Source organism: Piliocolobus tephrosceles, chromosome 3 (assembly GCF_002776525.5).
Source record: "Piliocolobus tephrosceles isolate RC106 chromosome 3, ASM277652v3, whole genome shotgun sequence".
In the NCBI taxonomy this organism is placed as follows: domain Eukaryota; kingdom Metazoa; phylum Chordata; class Mammalia; order Primates; family Cercopithecidae; genus Piliocolobus; species Piliocolobus tephrosceles.
Window position 1 is genome coordinate 41,873,648 of NC_045436.1, and position 25,026 is coordinate 41,898,673.

General features: G+C 39.7%; 1 protein-coding gene across 1 annotated transcript in view; it reads right to left on the minus strand.

Annotated features, from left to right (window-relative positions):
- The window catches only part of ARHGAP10 (Rho GTPase activating protein 10), a 333,033-nt gene that overhangs the window by 23,747 nt on the left and 284,260 nt on the right, over nucleotides 1–25,026 (minus strand). The window contains exon 20 of the mRNA XM_023227376.1: nucleotides 1,872–2,031. Coding sequence (XP_023083144.1) covers nucleotides 1,872–2,031 — 160 coding nt within the window. The remainder of the gene's footprint in view (nucleotides 1–1,871; nucleotides 2,032–25,026) is intronic.

Below are 25,026 nucleotides of genomic sequence, written 5' to 3' on the forward strand. Positions count from 1 at the left end.
CAACCCCCTTTTTGGCCTCTCAAGGTTGGAGTGCTTTTCATGACATTTAAAAATGCGTATGAATAGGAAGCTGGGGAATTCACTCCTCATTTGATTTATGACCAAAAATATCAAGCCCTTCTTGTTTCAGGCATGGACGTGTTGTGAATTGAGTGTTGGCTGTACCACGGCTCATAATGTCACTTTTCTACAGAACTACTACGGAAGAAAGATGACTGCCTAAACTGCACTCCACTGCCTGTGATATTCACTTACTGAAAGGCATAATTAGGGATCTGGTTTTCACTAAAACACACACACAAGCTAAATTCCACCTCAAGTGTAACCAGGATTATAGATTCTGGGTGCCTACGTAACTACTGTTACTGTTGCTTGTAGTACTACAGTGAAACAAAATTTTTATTGTGGAAAAGGAACAGTAAGGGTGACAAGCATACCTGAGTAATGTAGGATTTAAATCCACAATCCTCAGCATAAAAAATAAGCACAGATGAAAACACTGGCAGGAAAAACCTCATCTGGAGAATGTGTTTCCATACTTGGAGTCTCAGTTAGATTTTCAAAGTCTTCAGGTCACCCCCAAATTCTGGCATGCCAAATGTCTCCCAGCCTCTCTTAATACTTAATAAGTTCATAATCATTTCATGTGAATCCAGCAGTAACTATAAAAAGCCAAGTAATCTGAGGAACACTTTCCAGTCCATTTAAAGTCCCAAGAATGCCCAGCTAGGGTCAGATGACACCATTATCTATAATTTATTTTAAGCAACTTTGGCTTCAAAAAAATTTTTTTAAGACTCTCTGGATGGGCCGGGCATGGTGGTTCACGCCTGTAATCTCAGCACTTTGGGAGGCTGAGGCAGGTGGATCACCTGAGGTCAGGAGTTCAAGACCAGCCTGGCCAACATGGTGAAACCCCATATCTACTAAAAATACAAAAATTAGCTGGGTTTGGTGGCAAACACCTGTAATTCCAGCTACTTGGGAGGCTGAGGCAGAATAATCACTTAAATCCAGGAGGTGGAGGTTGCAGTGAGCCGAGATGACACCACGGCACTCCACGCTGGGCAACAAGAGCAAAACTCCATCTTTAAAAGAAAAACTCTCTGGATGAATTATAAATGCATTTTTAGATAAAATTTGATTGACTAATCAAGTATTGTCTTGTAATTATTAGTGGAGTTTTCTCTTCACTGAACACTTGTTTGAAACGTGATGCCCTTTTGGGTTCCACATCACCACCATCCTGCCTTTAAACAGCCTTGGTCAACACAGCCAGACAAGCCCTCACAGGTTCGGGGTACTTTATTTGTATTGATATTATTTGTCCTAATATACTTGAGCTGATCTGCACATGCCTGGCACTAAACCAAATCGAGAAGATAAAATCAAACATGTCAACCATCACGTCTCAACTCTGCAGGACGCTATCGAGCAAAACAGAACAGAATGCTAGCATACTGCTCTCAGAAATTCATGTAAGTAAAATACCATTCTATAGCCAGTTTCAACAGTCTGTCCACCAGCATGCATTCTCACATCTCTAAAAGTCTGCATAACTAGTGGGGAAACATCTTCGGTGGGATAGTAATACATTTCCTTTGCAGAATCCAAAACTGCCCAGGAAGTGAACTTAGATCAGATTTGCCATAGCATCCATCTACCCTTCCATACTAGAAACAAACAGAGTATTCAAGGAAGGCTCTGTTTTAAGGACCCTTCTCCCTTTGGTGGCCCCTCTGATAAGACAATAACGGTTGCTTGATGTAATAATGGCTTCAGCACCCACTGGTCACTGCTCATGGAAACTTCAAAAGGAACTAAATCATGCCTTCCTCCCTTCAGCACCCAACAGAAGCATGGTTACTTACGTAGTAGATGCCCAGTCTCCAAAGCTCCCTCCATCTGCCAGAAGGTGGTTTTTGTCTGGTCCAGGAGGCCCAGGGAGAGCTGCAGTCACGGGAGACGGGGAGGAAAGTGAGTCCAGACTGCTAGTAGGGGTGTCCTCCTTGGAAGGGTTAGGATTGTCACCTAGGAGGAAAAAAAAGCATCCAATTTCAAACAAATACCCAGAGAAGAAAAAACTCCACTAATAATTATATGGTGTTACTTGATTTGTTAATCAAATGATAAAATTACATTTACAGTTCAGCCTGACAGTATCTGGGTGTCCTTACATTTTTTTTTTTAATCAAAGATGCTTAAAATAAACCACAGATAATACACAGTGATGAATGTTTTCCCTACAAAAAAACACAATGCTCAAAATCAGATAATGGAAGATAAAAGGCACAATGGTGGCCACAATGACTTCCTCACTATAAGGAGTCCAGGTATAAACCAATGAAATCAAGAGCAGCTCCAAGCAGCACACCAGCCCTGTGGGGTCCAACCTCTTCCTTTCTGGTCACCTATTGGTTAAGTCACTCTCAGTTGCCACTTACTGCATAATAAATTAGACAACTCTACAAGAGCCTTGTCTTCTGAGCTGGTATCTTGGATTACAATTTCTAATACCCCAACGTTAAAATCCCACACATAGAAAAACTTCCATTTCCCTTTGGACATCAGGGAGGGTACTACAAAAGAGTTAGGCTTTTGTGATGATGGCACAGGATGAATTTAAACCGAAGCTAATTTTTTTAAAATGAGTTGCACAATGTGTGCATTCACAGGGGACCATTTTATTAAATATGTTTAGTATAATATAATTTGTGTACATTATGGGCTTGGGTAGAAGATGCAGAAGATGGAAAATAGAGCTCACAAGAGCAGTTTTTCCCTCTACTGGTCTTGCTTTCATGGTCCTCCCAGCTAGTATAAAACGCACCTGATCTGCACCCATCAAGGCTCGGCCCTTAGGCCTAATCTTCAGTCCCCATTAAATATTAACTGCTCCACGCAACCCTGCAGAGGCAGCAATGTTCTATAAAGATAGCACTGACTTGGCCTTGATTTTATAGGCGATGGTCCTAAACTGCTGTGGAAGCAAATGTGACACATATAGAGGTTCATAACCCCAGCCCCCAACAGCTTGTAGCTGATTAAAGCTTCATGTTTCCTCAGTCCCAGGCCCTAGAAACTGAGCAAGCAAGAACGCCAGCAACAGCAAGGACCTTGCTCTCAAAAAACATCTTAGATGGTTTTTTTTTTTTTTTTTTGAGATGGAGTTTCACTCTTGTTGCCCAGGCTGGAGTGCAATGATGCGATCTCGGCTCACCGCAACCTCCACCTCCCAGGTTCAAGCAATTCTCCTGCCTCAGCCTCCCAAGTAGCTGGGATTACAGGTATGTACCATCACACCTGGTTAATTTTGTATTTTTAGTAGAGATGGGGTTTCTCCACGTTGAGTCTGGTCTCAAACTCCTGACCTCAGGTGATCCGCTCACCTTGGCCTCCCAAAGTACTGGGATTATAGGCGTGAGCCACCGTGCCCAGTCAGATGGATTTCAATTCTCCTAAAAATGAAGCACAGGAGAAATTCCAGGCTCTGATTAAGCTAGCTCCCCAGACGGTAATCTTGAAAACTGATTGTACAAAGTAATTCTTATTGACTCTTGACCCAGCTTACAATGAAGGGTTAAGAAAGAAAATCTTACAAACGGAGCTCTAGAACAACTGAATCCAGACAAGCAGGACTTGGAGATGGTGGTGATGGCTGGAAGAAGAAATTGTTTATGACGGGTATTGCGGGGGACACCTGGAGGACCCTGTGCAGAAGATTCTGATGAGGAAGAGTTTTCTGTGTGAGTGCTGCACGCTAACAAGCTGCACCACTGGAACGCCAAAGAGTTTTCTGAGCTCTTTCTTTCGTAAGTGTGTTCCCAGGGAGGGTGGGGGAGATGGCTGAGCAAGAGATGAACCGTATCTCCACAGGGCAGTTCTTCTCCTTGTCCTGAGTCTATTTATAAAGTCTAGAAGACTCTACAATTGCTCTTTCAGTGGAGCCACTTTTTCCACAGTGCTTCACCACAAAAACGTTTAGCTAATTGGAGAAATTCGGCTCCAACAGAAGGGCCAATTTTCAGGCAAATGGACCAAAACCCACTGGTAGACCACTGCTATGATTTCCTTTTAATTTATTTTCTTTCTGGGATCCAGTCCACTTTGGAACAAAGACCACGTCATCCCCTGCGCCCAGCGAGCTCAACTCCATCCAGTTCTTTTCTGTGAAAGAGCCCAAGTGCTGGCGAGGGGGCTGGCCTCCAGCCTTCCCCGGCCCCTCCCTCTGTCTTTCATTCATCATGAGCAATGACTGCCCCCAAAATTAAGAGAATCTCAAATGGAACCCCAGCACAGAGTCCAGAGTAAACGTGAACATTGACCTGGCATGACGGCTGCCCTCAGGGCTCAGCTAGACACACCAAACTGTCATCAGTTCTGAAGCAGAACAGGATCACCTTCACAGCAAGTCAGATGCCAGCAGCTCCCTGGCTGCAGGAGGCTGGACCTAGGCCCTCAGTCCTCCCTGGGCTGTGTGCCCTGATGGCCGGGCAAGGCATGACATGGCAGAAGCAGCAAAGGAGAGTCTGGGACCGGTTTATTCCCTGACTCACTCCTACCGAGAGAAACCTGTCAATGAGAAGCAACTTTGGGGAACTGGAGACCAGGGGTTTAATGTTACTTTTGAAAGATGCCTGAAATGTTTTTACAACCAGATACAGCAGATCATTTACACTGCCTCTAATCCTTTTCCCAAGCAGACTGACACAGCACAAATTGTCATTCAACACATTAAATCACATTCTATTAAGAGAGTTTTCTCTTCCTTCCTGCCAAACAGTGGCAATCTGAACCCTCAAGTGAAAATAATATTGGTAGAAGGGAATGTTGACACAGGCTGATCAAAGGAGAAGACACCTCAGCCTACTTTCCAAGTGTATAGAGTTCCTTCCTCCTTCACTGTTCAGGAATGAGTTTACCTACTTGAGAGAATCACTGAATTTGAGGGAGAATAAATTATCAGGTACATAAACATCAAATACTCACAACCATTTCTGAAACTGTAGTTCACCAAAAATCTAATTAGCATTTTTTAACTAGTATGAAAATAATAAAACTTAATAAACATTCTATGTTCAACTTTTAGAATGAATACATATGTATATGAAAAAATGCATATACATTTTTCCTTACACATTTTTCATACATATTTATATATCTATACTTACACATCTAAAATATGTGTGTGTGTGTGTGTGTGTATTTTTTTTTTTAAGAGACAGGGTCTGATATCAGACCTCTAGGTTCAAGTGATTCTCACGTCTTGACTTCTCAAAGTATTGGGATTACAACTAGGTTCAAGTTGCCCAGCCTGATATCAGACTTCTAGGTTCAAGTGATTCTCACATCTTGACTTCACAAAGTATTGGGATTACAAATGGGAGCCACCACCCCTGGCTGGGAATAAAGATTTTAAATCCCACGAAACTAACTTAAAATTGAGAATTAAAGTCAGATACACTCATTATTTTTCCTTATCATTTCTTCTGAGTGATCACATAATCTCTCCCCTCAGGTGTTACCCTTTAACAGGCATCTACAAACAGACAAATCACCTCTGGGTAAAAAGGTCGTTCCAGCGAGTGAACAAAAATGGTACCAAAGGATTTATGAACAGACTCTAAGACACTCACTGGAAAATGAACTACCGCCGATTAGAGAGAAAATGACTTCCTCGCAGCATCCTCAGATTAATTCCCACAAGGTACTTGCCAAACCCCTCCTCTCCTGATTCTTTTCTCCTTTCTCACAGCTGTCTGCAGCCATCAATTTTGCATTTTGCCATCATATACTGGTTTTATAACCTGGTTTAAGGTGCCCATTTCCCTTGTACATTTTGTCAGGGTGGAGACCATGTCTTGGTCTTGGGAAGCCTTAGAGAACACAAAGGAGCGCCAGGCAATCGAAGAGCCATCAGGAAGTATGGCAGACTCACCGCCACAAGAAAAGCATGAGCATGGACAGCCACTGCCTCTAGAAATTGAGAAGGGAAAAAAATCTGAAGACCCCAACATATTCTCACAAAACTTGCACACAGTTTTGGATTCTCATCCTCTCCTGTTTTGAGCCACAAGTATCTCTAATCCACTTCATTCACCCAACTAGCATTTACTGAGCTTCTCCTTATGTACAAAGGCACACCACAGATGCTGAATTACAGAGAGAGGGAAGCAGTCCCTAACCCAAAGAAGCCCAGAGTATAATGCAGAAGACAGGCAAACAAGGTGGTGTTTGCTGTAATATGGTTATGTCAGGGAGCTTTGAGACCCAGAAAAAGGAGTTTTCAAAGTTACCAGTGTCAGGAGCGAAAGACATGTGGGAGTGCAGCAACAGGAACAGGAAGAAATTATTGCCAGTTTCAAGGAAAAAGCCTCTGGTAAAGAAAATATCAAAACTGAAAGAACAGAAACAGGAGAGCATGTGGCCATTTTCAGAGCCACAGTAGTTGGATTTTGTTGGAGAACAGAGTCAAAGGCAGAAAGCAGGTGCATGAAGTAGGGTTAAGAACTTTGTATCTAATGTAAAGGCATACGAATTTACTCTGCAGACACTGGGAAGGTATTGCAGGGATTAAGCAGAGCAGTGATATGATCTGGAGAATAACTCCAAAATATATTCAGTTATGACAGTCATTAGAACTCAGTGAACAAAGGTGAAGGGTGAGAGAGAAACTTAAGATGAGCCTCGGGTTCATGGCTTGGGAACTGAGTATATGGTGGAATCATTAACTGAAATAGGGAATAAAAAAATAAGGAGCATATTGGGTGAGGGAGATAATAAGACCAGTTGCAGGCATGTTGGGTTTGGGGTGTCAATAAAAAATCTAGGTGAGAGTATCTAAGGGAGAGTTGGTTATACAACCCTAGAGCTCAGCAGAGAAGCCTGGGATCGTTTTACTGATCTGAAAGTCACGCACAGAGAGTTGAAGTCACAGCACTGGATGGATAGAACAAGGAAGAAGATGTGGAAAAGTAAAAGAACCTTGAGGAATCTTCCAGCCAAGAGAGCTGTCTGTTCTTTAAAGCAATATTGTTGTTGTTGTTTTATTGTTATAAATACAACGCAGTGTTCTTTTGCAAATATTTAGGATTCCTGCACAAACATCAATCATCATAAAAACGGAACACAATGGGCCAAGAGGACGTGTCTTTGGTGATAGCTACTATATTCCCCTTAGTCTGATTTTTTATGAGCCTGAGCACGTGGACAAGTGCTTTATTTTCACGATAGACTAAAATAATCTTCAAAGATTGGCAGAAAATTAGACCAAGAGGAGGAAACAAGAACTTGATAATTCTACCATTTCTAATAATTTAGAGGATATTTATATCTTAATCTATTGATAAGCTTTTACTTTAGGTAGTTTAACTTTTTTTGTTCTGATGATGACAAACTGTTCTCTTCATTCATTTTCTGGTCATTTCACTTGAATAGAACTGCTTTTGGATTGCTGGAAGGAATAAAGCTTCGGGCTTCCCTCCCATTTCATTCATTACTTCTTTGTCTCCTCTCAAATATATTTCCTAACAGTTAAGTCAGAGATAAGTTTCCCCTTGAAATCCCTTCCCTGCTGTTCTTCCACTTAGCTGAAGATTTTTTGGGCATGGTATAAAATCACAGACGGTTTCTGTTATTCCTCACAGATGGACCATCCCCACAGCAGCTAAGCTATCCCATGCTCCTCATTCTTAAACATCTGGCTTATGTATCAGCAGGAGTAAGGAAGAAAAGGAGAAGACAGAAAAGAGGAAAGAAAAATGCATAAAAAGAAAAGATCTAATATATTAGTTCAATTTAATTTAAGCAAACCTCACAGTCAAGCATTTGGCTAGCTGGGGGACAGCTGAAACCTACTTTGGCACACAAATATTCTTCCTGTCAGGTCACAATAATCTTAGATACTTCTAATTATCAGGCAGTTAATAAGATCAAAAGAAAGTTTTGCTGAGAATAAAGTAACTGCACTTATAACACAGAAACACTTTTATTATAAAGTTCACTCAGAAAATGTTCAGCCAAGATGGAATATTAAGGAGAAACCTACCTCTCCCTCACACAAACACCAAATAACCACTCCCCAAATTTTTTTTTATAAATAAAAATATATAACTGCCCTGATAAACTTGTCATACATTTCTGTGGAACAGAAACAGAAAAGAAACATCCAGAGGGACCATTAATTAGCCAAAGGTTTATGGTTCCAAGACCAACTGAAACCAACAGAACCACCTAGACATTTAAATCCTGCAGGGTTCTGGCCGGGTGCTGTGGCTCACGCCTGTAATCCCAGTACGTTGGGAGGCTGAGGCAGGTGGATCACCTGAGGTCAGGAGTTCGAGACCAGCCTAGCCAACATGGCAAAACCCAGTCTCTACTAAAAATACAAAAAATAGCCAGGTGTGGTGGTGCACGCCTATAATCTCAGCAACTCAGGAGGTTGAAACAGGAGAATCGCTTGAATCCAGGAGGTGGAAGGTGCAGTGAGCTGAGATCATGTGACTGCACTCCAGCCTGGGCAACAGAGCAGACTCTGTCTTTAAAAAAAAAAAGAACCTGTAGGGTTCCTAGTATCTATAATAACATACCAAGCATGGGGCAGAGGGGCTACAGCCAGGCTTTTCATGTGAAAATAGGGACTGGGAGAAGCCCTCCACCCTAGATGGAGGCCAAGAACCTACAAATAAGTTCCCCACTTGCCTGGGGGATGATTCGGCCTATCCTAAGGACAAGAACACTGTGCTGGCAATAATAGCACCTGGTTCTGAACCAGCACCTAGGTGACCCCAGTGGAGGCAATAGCCAGACAGCGAAAAGAAAGGGGACAGATGGATCCAACACGCCCTAACCATGCATAGACACAAAAAAATCCTCCTTCACCATGGACTTGTAAACTAGAACTGCTAAAAACAAAAAGAAAACTAAGACAGCAAACTCAATGAATAAGAAAACTCAGAGATTTAGAGATTTGTAATATAGAGAATAGAAGTGAAATTGCCAAAATCTAGATCACAGAAACAAATTGAGAGGAGGAAATATTTAAATAATAACCAAAGTCTCAAAATTAAAGAAACATCAAAGACCTCAATTGTAAAAGACTGAGAGTGCCAAACGGAGGAGTAACGAAAATCCTGCACATAAGACATATTATTTTAACATTTAAGAATATCAAATACAAAGAAAAAAGCACCCATATGGAAAAAGCAGATCATATAAAAAGAAAAAGAATCAGACTGACATCAGACTTCTCAAGAGCAATGTTAAGTGCAGAAGGAAATTGAAGTAGTATCCTAGGCTGGGTGCGGTGGCTCACACCTGTAATCCCAGCACTTTAGGAGGTAGAGGTGGGCAGATCACTGGAGATCCAGAATTCGAAATTAGCCTGGCCAACATGGTGAAACCCTGTCTCTACTAAAAATACAAAGAAAAAAAATTAGCCAGGCATGGTGGTGGGTGCCTGTAATCCTAGCTACTCAGTAGGCTGAGGCATGAGAATTGCTTGAACCCAGCAGGTAGAGGTTGCAGTGAGCTGAGATCACGCCACTGCACTCTGGTCTAGACTACACAGCGAGATTCTATCTCAAAAAAGAAGGAAAAGAAAAGAAAAGAAATTGAAGTAGTATTCTTAAAGTATTAAAGAAAAAAAAAATATGAGCAGAGGATTATATATTCAAACTGCCTTCAACTGTGAGGGCATAACGAAACTATTATCAGATATAAAAATCCCCAAAGGATGGCCACACAAAGAACTATACTGATAACACTCTTAGAGAAATTCCTTGAGTATTTAAATAAAAGAAGCAATATAAGATGTTCAGCTAACTTGATAATGTCCATTGTTGTCTTTAAAAAAATCTAAGACAAAAGAAAAGGAAAAGCACATAACCAAAATAATCCAGAACTGAAACTCTGGAAAATACCAACATGGTGGGGGTGGGGAGATCAGAGGGAGTTGATAGCCCATTAAATGATTTGTCTTATTGGAAGTGGGGAGAGAAATATAAATAGTTTAAGAAAGTAACAGAGAAATAATATACTAAGTTTCAAAACAAAGGCACCACTTTAGAAACAAACAAAAAAAACTATCATTTTAAAAAGCAGAAGAACATTTGCTTTTTTGAAGAGAAAGCAGAAAACGGCAATTGTATCAAAATTCATTAAGTGAAAAAATGACAGAAATCCTAATATGACAGTAATTGCAATATATATAAATGGCCTAAACTCACCAATTAAAACACAGTGACACTCCAAATGTATTTTTAAACCCAATAGTATGTTGACTACAAGAAACATGCTTCAGACAAAAAGGCCAAAAAAGGTTAAAGTAAAAGATCAAAAGATGAATATATTAAGCCAATATGAACCAAATGGAAATGATCTTAATAAACCACACAAGAATCATTTTATAATAATAAAGGAAAGAAATAGTTAAATGAGAATATAAGCACCTGATAATACAGCCTCAAGTAAAAAAATGACATAAGTACAAAGAAAAAGAGAAAAATCAACAATTGTAGTTGCAGTTTTTAAAACTCCTCTCAGATACTGCTATCAAGTTGACCAAAAAGAAAGATATATCTGTAATCAACAATGCAAAGCTCATGCTTTATACACATGCATACAACTCACAATAATTAGAAGATGCACATTATTTTCAAGAACACATGGAATATTTTTGTAGGAAGGCTATAAAGTCTTATCAAATTCCAATGGATAAACAGTATATAAATTCTCTTCTCAGACCAATATTGCAAAATAATCCATATATTGGTAAACTAAACACGATTAAGAAGAAAATCATAATGAAAATATTTAGAACTCAATGATAATAAAAAAACATTTCATATAAAAATCTGTGAAACATGCCGAAAAATGCCAAAATGGAGATTTATGGCTTTAAAATATTTGTTAGGAAACAAGAAACGTTCAAAACATTTTATGCCATAAAAAGACAATTTTCCTAAGTATTGGCAGTCAGAGAACAGTCATGACTGTTTAAATATTGAAATTAAAATCAATGTGAAGTTGACTATGAAACTAAAATTTACTGAAATATATTTGATTTTTTTATTCCAGTACATTTACTCAACAGGAATTAATCGTACACTATAATACACACAACTTACTCCATAATAGTGAAAAACTATTATTAAACTATTATTTTTATTATTTATTTGATGTAAGACTTTGAGGGAAAAGAATCTCCAGATCACAGTGAAAATTGATGAGAAAATGTGGTCTGACATATAAAAGCTCACTCTAAACACAGAGAAATAAATCTGAAGGCTAAACACCATCTACTGTACTTAGAGTGGCTTCAACCAAAATGAAATGAACACTTTCTACAGCAGGGGGTGAGCACAACTGCTCCAATTAACATCCACCTCATGCCCCTATCCCCTTGTGCCTGAATTCATCCTCCTGTCACCCTGCATTTTCTATCTTTTAAATAGGGCCACCCAATAAAAACCAATAATCTCTTGCTTTGAGTATTTCAATGGCTTCTCTGCCCAAATGATGTGTCTGCTCTAATGATGTTGTACCCAAGGAGGACTAAAGCAACCACAATGTGGCTTGATGTCTGTATTGGAAGAGGGTTCAGGAGCTGGGGGAGGAGAAAGCATACCCTCAAGAATCAACACCTCTGGGTAAAAGTCACAGTGGCAGACTAACAGCTCTGAGAAGAAAATCTACAGGAAGAGCCTGAAATGGAGGGGATTATAAAATGCTGCAGTAGGATCAGAGTTTTGTTTGGCTAATTTGTATAAGCCTGTTTAAAACACAATCTTTGAACTAAGCATGAGATAGTCATGTCCTAATTTCTACCATATGGCAAACACTATGACAATAAAATCTCCTAAACATTGCGGCCTTTCCTCCTAATGTTACCCAGGACATTCAGGGCACTGAAAAGGAGAGCAGTGTCTAGCACCAGAAACAGAACTGCCAAACTCATTTCATATATATTCTAGCATAATTTCTACTCTGCTAAAATAAAGTCTGGGTTGCTATATCATGTCAAAAAGTAGTACCTAATGCTACACTGAATAGTGAAAACCAAAATAAACCAAAACTTATATTTTCCTACCCCAGTTCAAATGCTTTTGGAATTGATGGAGACTGAAGGATATAGATGACATCCATTCCTTTTTTTTTTTTTTTTTCTGAGACAGAGTCTCGCCCTGTCACCAGGTTGGAGTGCAGTGATGCGATCTTGGCTCACTGCAACCTCTGCCTCCTGGGTTCAAGTGATTTTCATGCCTCAGCATCCCAAGTAGCTGGGATTACAGGCACACACCACCACACCCAGCTAATTTTTGTATTTTTAGTAGAGACAAGAGTTTCACCATGTTGGCCAGGATGGTCTCAATCTCCTGACCTCATGATCCGCCTGCCTCGGGTCTCCCAAAGTGCTGGAATTACAGGTGTGAGCCACCATGCCCCGTCAACATCCATTTTTTAATGATCTAGTGCCTGGGAAGAGTAGAGTGCACCATACTGTTTCCTCAAATGTGGCGAATACAGGTCAAAGTATACTACTTACTCCCTACAAAAAGAAACATCTCAGACTGTCATATTGGATCAGAACAATGACCCATCTTGTATGGCACTCTGTTTTAACAAGAACATCCAAAGATGCTCTAGTTGTCCACAGCCTCTTCCTTCCTACCCAAGTCTTAGAAGTGCATCATAACACCCACTTGCTTTGAAACTACTCAGGCAGCAGTGTGTCATGGACCGTGAAACATTCAAGGCTTCCAATTCTGAGTAAAGGAGCACAACTTCCAGAAAAACTTGTGATTTATTACTGCCCCAAAGGCAGGATTACAGTTTTGTCCAAAATTTTGATTTTGCATTTTGTCACTAGCACTCCAATAATTATTAGCTTTCAGAAACTGGGTGACCAGGTCTCCAAACGTATTGTTAGACTGAGGGAAACTGAAAAAGATCATGACCAAAGAACACAGGAAAATCACCTATCTCACCCAGCTGGATTATCTAAGACTGGTTTTTTCCAAGTAGCTCATTCCTGAGTTTTTGAAGAAAACTGAACAGCCTTGTGTCTTCATAGCTTACCCAGATGCTTGGCTGGACCAAAATGTCATCGTGTTCCAGGACCTCATCTAGCTAGGAGTTGTAATCTATACATAGAATGACCAGGGCACACAGAACAGTCTGAGGAGCATGGCTGAGAAGGGTCAAAGTCAGGTCCATACCCCAATCAACACCTAACCAGCCAAAGAAAACCTGGCACTCCCTCTCCAACCTTCCCTATGATAGTCAACTTGTATTAGTCCATTCTCACGCTGCTAATAAAGACATACCCGAGACTGGGTAATTTATAAAAGAAAGAGGTTTAATTGACTCATAGTTCAGTATGGCTGGGGAAGCCTCAGGAAACTTACAATCATGGCAGAAGGGGAGGTAAACACATCCTTCTACACATGATGGCAGGAAGGAGAAGCACCAAGCAAAAGGCAAAAGCCCCCTTATAAAACCATCAGATCTTGTGAGAAACCACTCACTATCACAAGAACAGCAGGGAGGTAACTGCTCCCATGATTCAATTACCTCCCACGGGGTCCTTCCCATGACATGTGGGGATTATAGGAACTACAATTCAAGATGAGATCTGGGTAGGGACACACCAAATCGTATCACAACTTCAACTGAAATGGCTAAGGAATGGAGCGAGATAACTTTCTTCGAGAAGCACTATCAACAGAGGCACTAAACAGATAAGAGCTACAGAAAGAAACAGTCCAAAGCAAGATAAAAATTAAAGTTGAGATATTTTTCAGCCCAGATATTTATTCTCATCCTCCACAAAACCTAGGCCAGGGAATTATATCATATTATCTCACATATTAGTTTTCCTTAACTGGAAAAGTAAACACACACACACACACACAGAGGCAGTTCCTTTATTAAACAAATTAGAATCGTAAAGATAGGTTACAGAATACTAAGTTTGGCATTAAAATGAAACCTTTTAAAAACTGTGAATGTAGGGATATCTTTCTTTAAAAAGAGAATCAACTCTACCCTACCATCCAAAGGAAATTCTTCTTTACTGTCCATACAGTAGTAGGTATTGCGTGGTTATTCTAGAAAAAAAGTCCAGATTCTTTCATCAGAAAATCTTCCTGAAGTCTTACATTAGGGGAAAAAAGGAAGAAAGATTAAGACATTAACCCTGCCAACTGCCCATTAAGGAAAGCAGCTACCTGTGTTTCTCACCACGGGCAGGTGCACTGAGATGCAGGTTACAACTGCCGCATGGTAGAGAGCTTCCTAAAGACCCACTTAGCCCAATTCTCAGTTACACTGCAAGCTCAAGTAATGCCATCCAGGGTAACGGCAGAACAACCTCGCTCTTCCCATTTTCCCTCTGAAACAAGGCAAGCCAAAATGGGAACTGTAACAAAGTCAAATAATGTACAGATGAATGACAGTCAGTTGCTAGATAATAATTCACTTGGCTAATATAATGTATCTGAAATCCTCGCTAGAAAAAGAAAAATGTGACTTCTCAAGAAAATAGCTTCCTACTTTCAGTCCCAAAAGCACAACAACAAAACGACATACAGATCTGCATTCCCCCCAAAAATGAAAAGGCAACTCCTGAACTATAAATTAAAATGTCACATTAAGGCATGAAAAGATGCAATGAAATTGCCATAAACTTAAGAAGTAGATTTTATTTTCTGTTGCCCAAAGATTTAAAGAAATTAAGCATAAAGCTTGCCCCAGAAAGCTACTATGACAGCTGAAATATGCCAAAAGTGCATGCCAGGAAAAGCTGATGAGAGAATCGGCTGTTAAAACCAATCACATGACAAAAAATAAAGACGGCATTATAAAGTTATAGCAACAGCTAATGGGCATCAGGTTACAACTCCAGGAACCACCTCTACCTCTTGCAAAGGTCGATGGAAATCTGCAGCAATTCAATTACAAATCAAGTAAGACCAGTTCAGTTGCAATGTCAATAGAAGTTAAAGCAAATTGCTTTACTCTATAAAGCAAAGAACATTTTTATGTCATAATCACAGTCCTGGGGCATTGTTTAAAGACTAAAATTTTTGCCTATATAAACAAAAAATATAACAGCCATGTGTTATTATTATTGGGAACCCAAAACTACTCAGATACTTAAACTGTCTTCCATAAACTTTGAGGAAGCTGCCACTTTGACAGCTCAGGAAATTTAGAGCACTGTGCTCAGAGCACAACTTCAGTCCAGCTGAGACACTGAGGGCTGCCAGACTCCTTGCTTTTCACCTCTCCTCCCCTATTCTTCTCACCTAAGAAGGAAAGTTCATTATTATTAATTGCCAGATGGAGGCCGGTGCAGTGGCTCACACCTGTAATCCCAGCACTTTGGGAGGCCGAGGTGGGTGGACCACCTGAGATCAGGAGCTCGAGACCAGCCTGGCCAACAGGGTGAAACCCCGTCTCTACTAAAAATACAAAAAAACAAATTAGATGGGCGTGGTGGCAGGAGTCTGTAATCCCAGCTACTCAGGAAGCTGAGGCAGAAGAATCGCTTGAACCTGGGAGGCAGAGATTGCTGTAAGCCAAGATCGTGCCATTGCACCCCAGCCTGGGCAACAAGAGCGAAACGGTCTCAGAAAAATAAATAAGTAATTGCCAGAGGGCGATACTAGTTACCGATAAACTTAGGTATAATGTTGGACAAAAATAACCAGAAATGAAAGACTAAATTACATTTTCTTTGAAAGCATACCAAACATGAAAGCATATCTGAAGCTCTTCTGCTTCAGATATCAGGCTCTCAAGAAAATATAAGCTAAAATTATTCAATATTCACTACATATTGGCTGGTTTACATCCATTAACTCAGTTGTTCCAGGCAAAAACCATGTCAAAGTTTTATTGTCCAAACTTGTGAGGCTTAGAGGGGGATTTGCTGAGATCATAAACAACATCAAGAGGAGGGCAGAAATTTAAACCCAGGTTTAAATCCAAACTTAACCACAAGTGAGCCAACCATTCAAGAAAACTCTTTGCTGCCTAAGTATTTCCGGTAATAGGGATCCCCAGAACGCCAGGACAACGCGACCACGAAAAAGAATCCTGGGCAAAAGGTGAAAGACACGTGAAGTCTAACAGGAAAACACTAAGCAGTGAGAGACAGTCATTCTCAGTTAGTGCCAATGAAGTCTCTCCAGGTCAGCTCACGCTAAAGGGACTCCGTCCCCTTTCTTTCTAGACTCTGCTTCTCAATCCTTCCATTTCAAAATTTTAAATGTATACCCAACACACCAGTATGAAACACAGCTTGCTTCCGAGTTAAGTTGAAACATTTGTAAACTAAACACATATAAATGTATGCGGTATGTGTGTATGTGTGTATTTATATGTATGTATTATAAGTAATACACTATAGACAAGATATGAAATACAAATATGGATAAAGAAAATCACCATTTCTGACCACCTAAGGATAACCATTGTTGTAACTGATTATTTTTCCAGATGTACTTGTATGCTTGTAGTATATTTAAATATATAGTTTTTCCTTTAAAAGTGAGAATATTTTTGAAAACTCCATTTTAAAACTTGCTTTTTTCATTCAAAAGCATACTGTACATTATTTCTATGGACACATCTTTATCATTCCAGGATGGCAAGAGGCCTATGTGTGATGAGTAAGACATCTGCATCGTCTGACTGTGTTTGGCTGGGCTGTAGAATACAAGGTCCTCTTATAAGTACATCCATACAGTAGAATGCAAAGAATACTATACAGCAGTGAAGAAAGGAGAAAGCTCTCTTTGTACTGACATAAAAAAGCAACACAAGATATACTATAAAATTTTAAAAAATAAAAAAGGTACGAAACTGACTCTTCAGTGCAGAAGAGTGTAAATAAGAATTCATATTCCTATTTGCTTATGGTGGTGGTTAAGACTGAGTGTTAACTTGATTGGACTGAAGGATGCAAAGTATTGCTCCTGGGTGTGTCAGTGAGGGTGTTGCCAAAGGAGATTAACACCTAATCAGCTGCCAGAGCAGCTGGAATAAAGCAAGCAGAAGAAGGTGGAAGGACTTGACTTGCTGAGTGTTCCAGCCTTCATTCTCCCATGCTGGATGTTTCCTGCCCTCGAACATGAGAGTCCAAGTTCTTCAGCTTTTGGACTCCTAGACTACGCCAGTGGGCTTTCAGGTCTTCGGTCACAGACTGAAGGCTGCACTGTCAGCTTCCCTACTTTTGAGGTTTTGGGACTCGGACTGGCTTCCCTGCTCCTCAGCTTGCTTGCAGATGGCCTATTGTGGGACTTCACCTTGTGATCATGTGAGTCAATACTCCTTAATAAACTCCCCTTCAATAAATACATCTATCTTACTCATTCTGTCTCTGTACAGAACCCTAATACAACTGTATATAAGCATACAGAATTACAGAAGGATAGGAAACTATAGGTTGAACCATATAAAAATGATGATATTCAATCATGTTTGGCATATACCAACAGCAATTTCACAAGGCACAAACTTGCTAATAACCGATCATCAATTCCATGTACATCTCAACTCTAGAAGCATTTCAGAAACAAACTACAAGTTGAACTACACAAAATTCTCAATGATTACATGTGGCCTATAATATGGGGGGGGGGGGGAGCATTTGAAATTGCTGATATTAGATAATTTTGGACCTAAAAGATGGCAATTTTATGTGCTTCAACCCATGAACATCAATGGTTACAGATCTGGCTTACAGATGCAGGCACTGAGTCAATGGGATGGAATAGATCTTTCCACTTTGTATCTTTTTATACTTTTTGAATTTTCAAACATGGGAATATATTATTTATTTAATTATTTTTAATAAAGAAGGGGAGAGAAGTGGGAGGAGAAAACAGAAAAGTAACAGCAAAATCTCATATCAAATTCAGGCAGCATCAAATTCCAAAATGTGTTCACTTTCTAAATTTCTAATAGCCTGTTAAAGTATCAGGTACCTGAGATATCCTCACTATAACCAATCTATGACCAGATGTTTGTTCATTTAGATAAGTGGTGGCATAAATTACAATAACGTGCTTTTGCAGTACTTAGTATCACTGAAATAAAATGGGTCACTTCCCTCCCCCGTGTCTCATAAAAAATAGGCCTGGACTTCTCTCCTGGAGGGCCCATGCTTGTTACATACAGTGTTTTATGTCCCATATTTAAAACTATAGTCTTCTCTGGCTCTTCCTTCTCCTTTATCTCCTGGATCAAGACCACAGCTGTGACTCCCTTACAACACTAACCATTTTTTTTTTAAATGGAAAAACTAAGAAACATTCTTAAAATTAAAAAATAAACAGCATTGTTAGAAATGCACAGAGTAGGCCGGGCGCAGTGGTTCACGTCTGTAATCCCAGCACTTTGGGAGGCCGAGGCAGGCGGATCAAGAGGTCAGGAGATCGAGACCATCCTGGCTAATATGGTGAAACCCCGTCTCTACTAAAAACTAAAAAAAAAAATAGTTGGGCTTGGTGGCGGGCGCCTGTAGTCCCAGCTACTTGGGAGGCTGAGGCAGGAGAATGGTGTGAACCCGGGAGGCGGAGCTTGCAGTGAGCGGAGATTACGCCACGGCACTCCAGCCTGGGCGACAGAGCGCGACTCCATCGAAAAGAACAGAACAGAATAGAACAGAACAGAACAGAAAAGAAAAGACATCCACAGAGTATCTCTGAAAGACTCACAAGACAAATGGCAGTGTCTGTTGACTCCAGGGAAGAGAAGTTCACAGTTGCCTTTATGTTCAGCACTCTAGAACACTTAAGAACCCAGATCCTGGAATCAGACTGCCTGGGTTCCATCCTAGCTTTGTCACAGATGTGGGTGAGTTATTGGCCTTCTCTATGCCTCAGTTTCCTGAACTATAAAATAGAAATAATAATACTACCCATAGGATTGTTCTGGATATTTTCTAAGTTTAGTAACTATTGCCAATAACAGTACTTGGTATATAACATGCTAATAGGTAACTGTTCAAAGTTATTACTCTCTGAATTTTGTATCATGCTCCTGCATACACTACTAAAGATTTTAAGAAAAAGAGTATACCTTTTCAATAGCCAAGATAATAAACAGAAACTTAATCACTATTTCTCTTTAAAGAGAAAACTAAAACCCATTACCATAATCACATTTCATGCTCAAAAACTTGTGCTGTGATTTTAAAAATTATTAGTAGACCCAAAATGCCAGTCTCAAAATTCTTTTTTTTTTTGGTTGCAGATGGGGTCTTCATCTGTCACCTAGGCTGGAGTGCAGTGGTGTCATCACAGCTCACTGCGGCCTCAACCTCCCAGGCCCAAGTGATCCTCCCAAAGTGCTGAGATTATAGGAGTGAGCCACCAAGCCTGACCCCAAATTTCATTTTCATAGGCTTAAAGGGTTCCCCCCCATCTAAAGGTGACCCTGTAGCCCTTCTTAATACAGCTTAGGAGGGCACAGAGAATGGTAGAATGAGCATGCAGAGGGAACCAGGTTGCAAAGACACAATCCAGACCTAAGAAAAGCCAACTGGAGACAACTCATGATAAATACAAGGAGTGTTCTCTGGCATTGCCTCAGTCTTGCATCATTTCTTTTTCCTCAACAGTTGGTAACAAATCATTAAGTAAAAATTAACTGGCCACAGGTTGGCTTTGTTCTATTAATTGCACACAACACTCTTAGATCGTGGTCATTTTAATCATGGGCCATAGAGTTTTCAGAGCCACAGAAGTTTCTTGGAATTGGTCACACAGAGAAACACCTTCTCCCTCAAGATTTCTGCTCATCTTCCTGGCTATCAAAGAAAACATTTTAAATCAGTCACTCTTGACAGCCTTAAAATTCCATTTCATTCAGGATAAACAATACTTTGGTTGGTTTGAAAAGATGTTTCTTAGACAGCCCAGCTACCTCCTACGCTACAAGAGTTTCAAAGGGGGCTATAAAGAGAGTGACAGCTGCTTGAATTCGGAACTAGAAATTAAAATAAAAGCTATTAGAAGTGAAGAAAAAACCCACTCCACAGGGAGACAAGCTTTAAAGAATTTTTCTCTCTTCTGTAAATCTGAGTTACCTGCCATGAACTTATTTTCACCATAGAAGCAGCTATGTATTTTTTTTAAAGGCATTAAATAAGCTTTTTTTTTTCCTCCTCCAGAGAAAGGGGGAAATGTTCATCCCACACAGAAGCACAGTTAAGATTACATAGGAAGCAATAGAAGTTGCCTTTCACTTTGTCACTAGCACTGTGGTGGCGGGGGGGGGGGGGGGGCGTTGCTGAGCCTCACAGGAGGTTTCTGGGGAGACACCAACGCAGGGGAGGCATCCCACATAATTTCCAGGCACGCCACAACTCAGTTACAGCCCTGAATCTTCTGGCTGCCTTTTCCAACCCATTGATCTCATCATTGTAAAAGTGAGTTAAGAAATAATCTGTCTACATATACTGTCACACATTCAAGCCTGGTCTTAAACTTCACAACACAGTAATTCCATGTCAAGGAATCCTAACACTGCTGTGAGGCGATGGCAAGGGGCTTCCAGGCTTGGGAAGTTATTACCCAGAGCCCACCCATGAAATGCCATTCCAAAAAAAAATTGGTAAGAATGGAGTAAAGACAGACTGCCAATCTTAAGACAAAGATCTGCTTGTTCAGTTACCTGGATTGATTATAATTCTGCATCGAGCTGATGCATATTTACAAGGAAACATCAATAGCTACAGAATGTTGACGAAAATCCATGCCAACAATGGTTTTCCAGTGGTACTTCTCACACCTCCACATAGTTTATGTCCTGCTAACATCATGGGAAAGACAGAGTAGTTACAATTCACTTGTGAAAACACATTCTCATAAAGGGGCATTCTACAGATGCTCTCTTGGGAACTGAGGTTACAGGGTGCACCACTGCCGTGAATGTGAACTACCCATCCTTGGCTTCTAATGAAGGGTCTCCCTAGAATGAGTGGCCTCCCACCCCTTAATACGAGCCTACGGATGAACGTGGATATATGCACCTGTGAGGAAAAACTGGAGAAAAATGAGCTCTACTTTGCTCATGGTTATAAGACTGTTCTTTTTCTAAGTAGATGGAACATTTTAGTAACTACTTACTATTTCCCTCTTTCCACTGACTTTCCATATACACTATTTCCACATATACTTTTTATACCAAGATATTCTACACCATTTTTTACTAAACCTATTTTTCAAAGCAGTTACATATGAGAATACACATTGAATGCAATAACAAAATGGCATGCTTCCTTCCTTTTGATGGAAAGAGGGTCTATTTTTAAGCTGTAAGGAAAAAACTGAAGACAAAAACAAAAACATAAACACAATGATAGATTTACCTATGAGCTTAATCTGTGGTGAATAATGTCCACTTTATCTGCCTTGATCTCCGCATCTAGTCAGTTCAGAAGTCCCTAATTTGCTTTAACATCTCTCCCAGATATCCATTTTATTTTTGCTTCCTAGTGCTAATTCAAGCCCACTTCAACCTCAGCCTAAATTACTTCATCAGCCTTTTACCGTGGCTGCCTTTCAGATTCCTACTGGCAGATTAAGACAGATTAAGTTTCTTAAATATTATTTTCCAAATGTTACAACTCTTCTCCCTTGCTGAAAAATATGCAGTGGTTCCTCTTATCATTTTAAACCTAAAGCAACTTTCCCTGGCTTTAAGAGTACTACCCTGCAGCAGCAGCTATAGTTCGAGTGCTTACTATGTGCCAGACATTAGGCTAAACACATTAACAACTGAACCTTCTCAACCATCCTCAGTGGTAGATACTATTACCAACCTGATTTTGTAGCTAATAAAATAGATTTAGAGAGGGTAAGCAATTTGTCCATGAGTACAGAGTCAGGATACATACTCCCCAGCCCAGGCTCCAATGCACCCATCTGTCCCCTAGGCTGTCTCTCCTGGGTCTAAGTCTTCCACATTAGGTCCACCTATCATTCACAACCGCCAATGCTGTCCCCTTCTAATCAGAGAGTCTCACACCTGGCTCCGGCTCTCTGCTCCTGCCATGCCTCAGTCACGCTACTTCCCTTACCTGAAACCTTTTCCCACACAACTGCCAAAACAGCTCATTTTAAGGAAACCAGAAAGCCTCCCCTACAGACTTCCCTTCCTCAGAGCTAGCACTGGGTACTCATTGCCACATTGTTTCTTATTTCACTGCAGTGACAAATAGAATAGGAATAGAAAATCAGCTCCTTGAGAAGAAAAACTGTATGTGGCAGGATATGGAGCATACAAAAGCTCTTCAATAGATACGTGGTATAATTCTGATTTTCATATTTAGTGTAATAAAAACCACTAATAAATGGTAGAGGCAAAAACAACTTCCAAATGGCTGACAGCATTCCATCGTTTAGAATTAAAAATCTACATTTAAAAAGACCACAAAGTGGCCTGCTTTCTAATTTTCTATTCTCTGGCTCATGCCTCAAAATCAAACCAGACTCTTTCAACCTACCCTAAGACGGCTAATTTATATTATCAGCATTGCTCTCGTTGACATGTGACAATTAAATTTTAGCTAATTATTCAAAGTTCTAATTTGATATTACTCAGGCTGAAAGGACATCTATATATGACTTATCTGTCCTACTCTGATTTTAGAGACTCATCTAGATCAAGATATGTTCCTACTTAGGACACAAGGAAATGATCACGTGTCACTGTTTATCCATCTCTGCCCCGCTCAACAGTATTTTCACTTTTTGCTGAGAAGGCTCTGTATCCTCATCATGGTATCTACCACGCTGTAGGACTACAATAACACATGCTCAACAAAATGTGCTGCAGTTAGCACATTCGTGATCCAAATGTGAAAGTGCCAACCCGACGATACCCAAGTAAGACCAACACTCAAATGTTATTAAATCTTGCCAATTGGCTTGCAAGATGATTTTGTTTTCAACTCACTATAAGTCATATTTTTTTAAGTTGCCTAAATAAGTAAGCTGCTATATCATGTTACAAAAGAAGACAGGCAAAGAATACTTAATTACACAAGAAGATACATATAAAACCTAGTTCTGTAAATGTCTAGTTCTGTTTAAAATTAGAGCTAGCATGAAGAAAGAGATTCAGATGGTAATCCTCTTCTCCCTGACTCCCCAAACCTTCGCTTAAAATTTCTTCTGCCTTGAATGAAAAATAACAAAGATCCCTTTGATCTCATATAGCCTCCTGAACTTTCCTTGTATTTGGGGGAATTACAATAAACACAGCAGCCCCTCTGTATGTCAGAGATTATAAGGACATGCACTTGGAGTGGGGGCAGGAGAAAACAAACACATAACATATATTTAACATTTTTAGAGTCATCTCACTAGTTCTAAAGAAATAAAAACATAGGATATAACTTGAAAATGAAATGAAAGCAAACCTTTGATTTCTAATCTTTTTAGCACTTAGCAGCCTACCTCATATTTTGCTTTTTCATAACTGACTTAGCCAAATCTACTCAGCTTTGATGTTCGTGAGATTAAATGTTATATTAAAACTGAGCAATATGGCTTCAACAAAATAATAAAAGATGAGAATCTCACAAAGATTTAACAGCTGCTCTAATTTAAGAAAACAAGCCAGATATTATATCCATTTTAGTTCATATTAATCATCAATAAAGAACCTTAAGCAAGTAAGTAGAATTTTGAAGTCTTTTGCAAATAAGTTTAATATCATTTAATCACATATTACAAAGAAAAATAATGAGCATACACAGTACGGCTAAATGCGCCAATGCCAATGGAAGTCTTTACTAAAGTAAAAGACACTCGGTGTATTTAGTTAAACTGGTCATCTCTCGATTGGGAGTGGGGGTGAGACTGAATGAACATAACAGAAAACATGTCTCCCAGCAGAGATCTCCCCTCCGGCTTCATGCTGCGTTTTCCACAGGCCCATCCTACCGTGACACATGCTAACAGGCTTGCTGACTCTTCACTGATGCTTTTTTGATCTGCCTGATGTTGAACTGAAACCAATTCCGAGTGTGTTCCAAGACTGGCTGTTTGGGACATCACACAGTTTCATACTCTACTCATTGTAGAAGAAATAACACACCACAAACCACCTCACTCAAATACCAAATCTCTGACCAAATCATAGGGCTGAAGAATATCTCCAGTCATCCAGTCCAGTTCCTCGAATCTTGGCAGATAGTCTACCTAACTTATAAGCAAAAACTATTCGTCCTGGATTTAATTAAGTCAAACTTATACTACAATGAGTCAAGGGGCGGGGGCAGGGAAGAGAGAAGCATATTTGTATACACATTTTCTATCTGTCCCATATAAACTAGAACATTTGGAAAAATAATCAACCAAAGTTGTCTATAATAACGCATATTTTAACCCAAACTAGATTTACGTGGGAAGTCACTTCACTATTAACAATAAGAAAAATATACAAAAAAATTAAACTTTTTGAAACCTTCAAGTCATTTTGACCATTACATGATTCAAGCTACTTAAAAAAAAAATTAAGTCCTAATGACAAGAATACATCTTCTTTTGGAAGTAAAGTTTTCAATATGCTAAGTGACATTCAATAACATGAATAGTTGTTTTCAGCATTCTTTCCCTATATGCTTCCTTTCCAATAAATGTATTCACTTTCCCTTCTTTAGAATATGTAAAATATAAAAGCCTATGACAAAATATAGACCCTATTCTGTTCTCTCTGAAATAACTATTTTTTCGCACAACTAAATCTTAACTACAAAAACCTGAGGGCAAGGGAGAATAACAGTTTTAAGTTGCTTTATCTTATCATATAACCTCTAAGATAAGATAAAATCACACTATGACCAAACTTAAGAGTTTTCCTGATTCTGACAACTTAAAAAAAAAATCCCAATGTTGCAACCAAGGATGAATATAAAGCTATAAAATACTTCACGAAATACAAAATGTAGAACAAAACATCACATAATGAACATAAAAACCAGACTAAAGAAGTTGAGTATCTGAC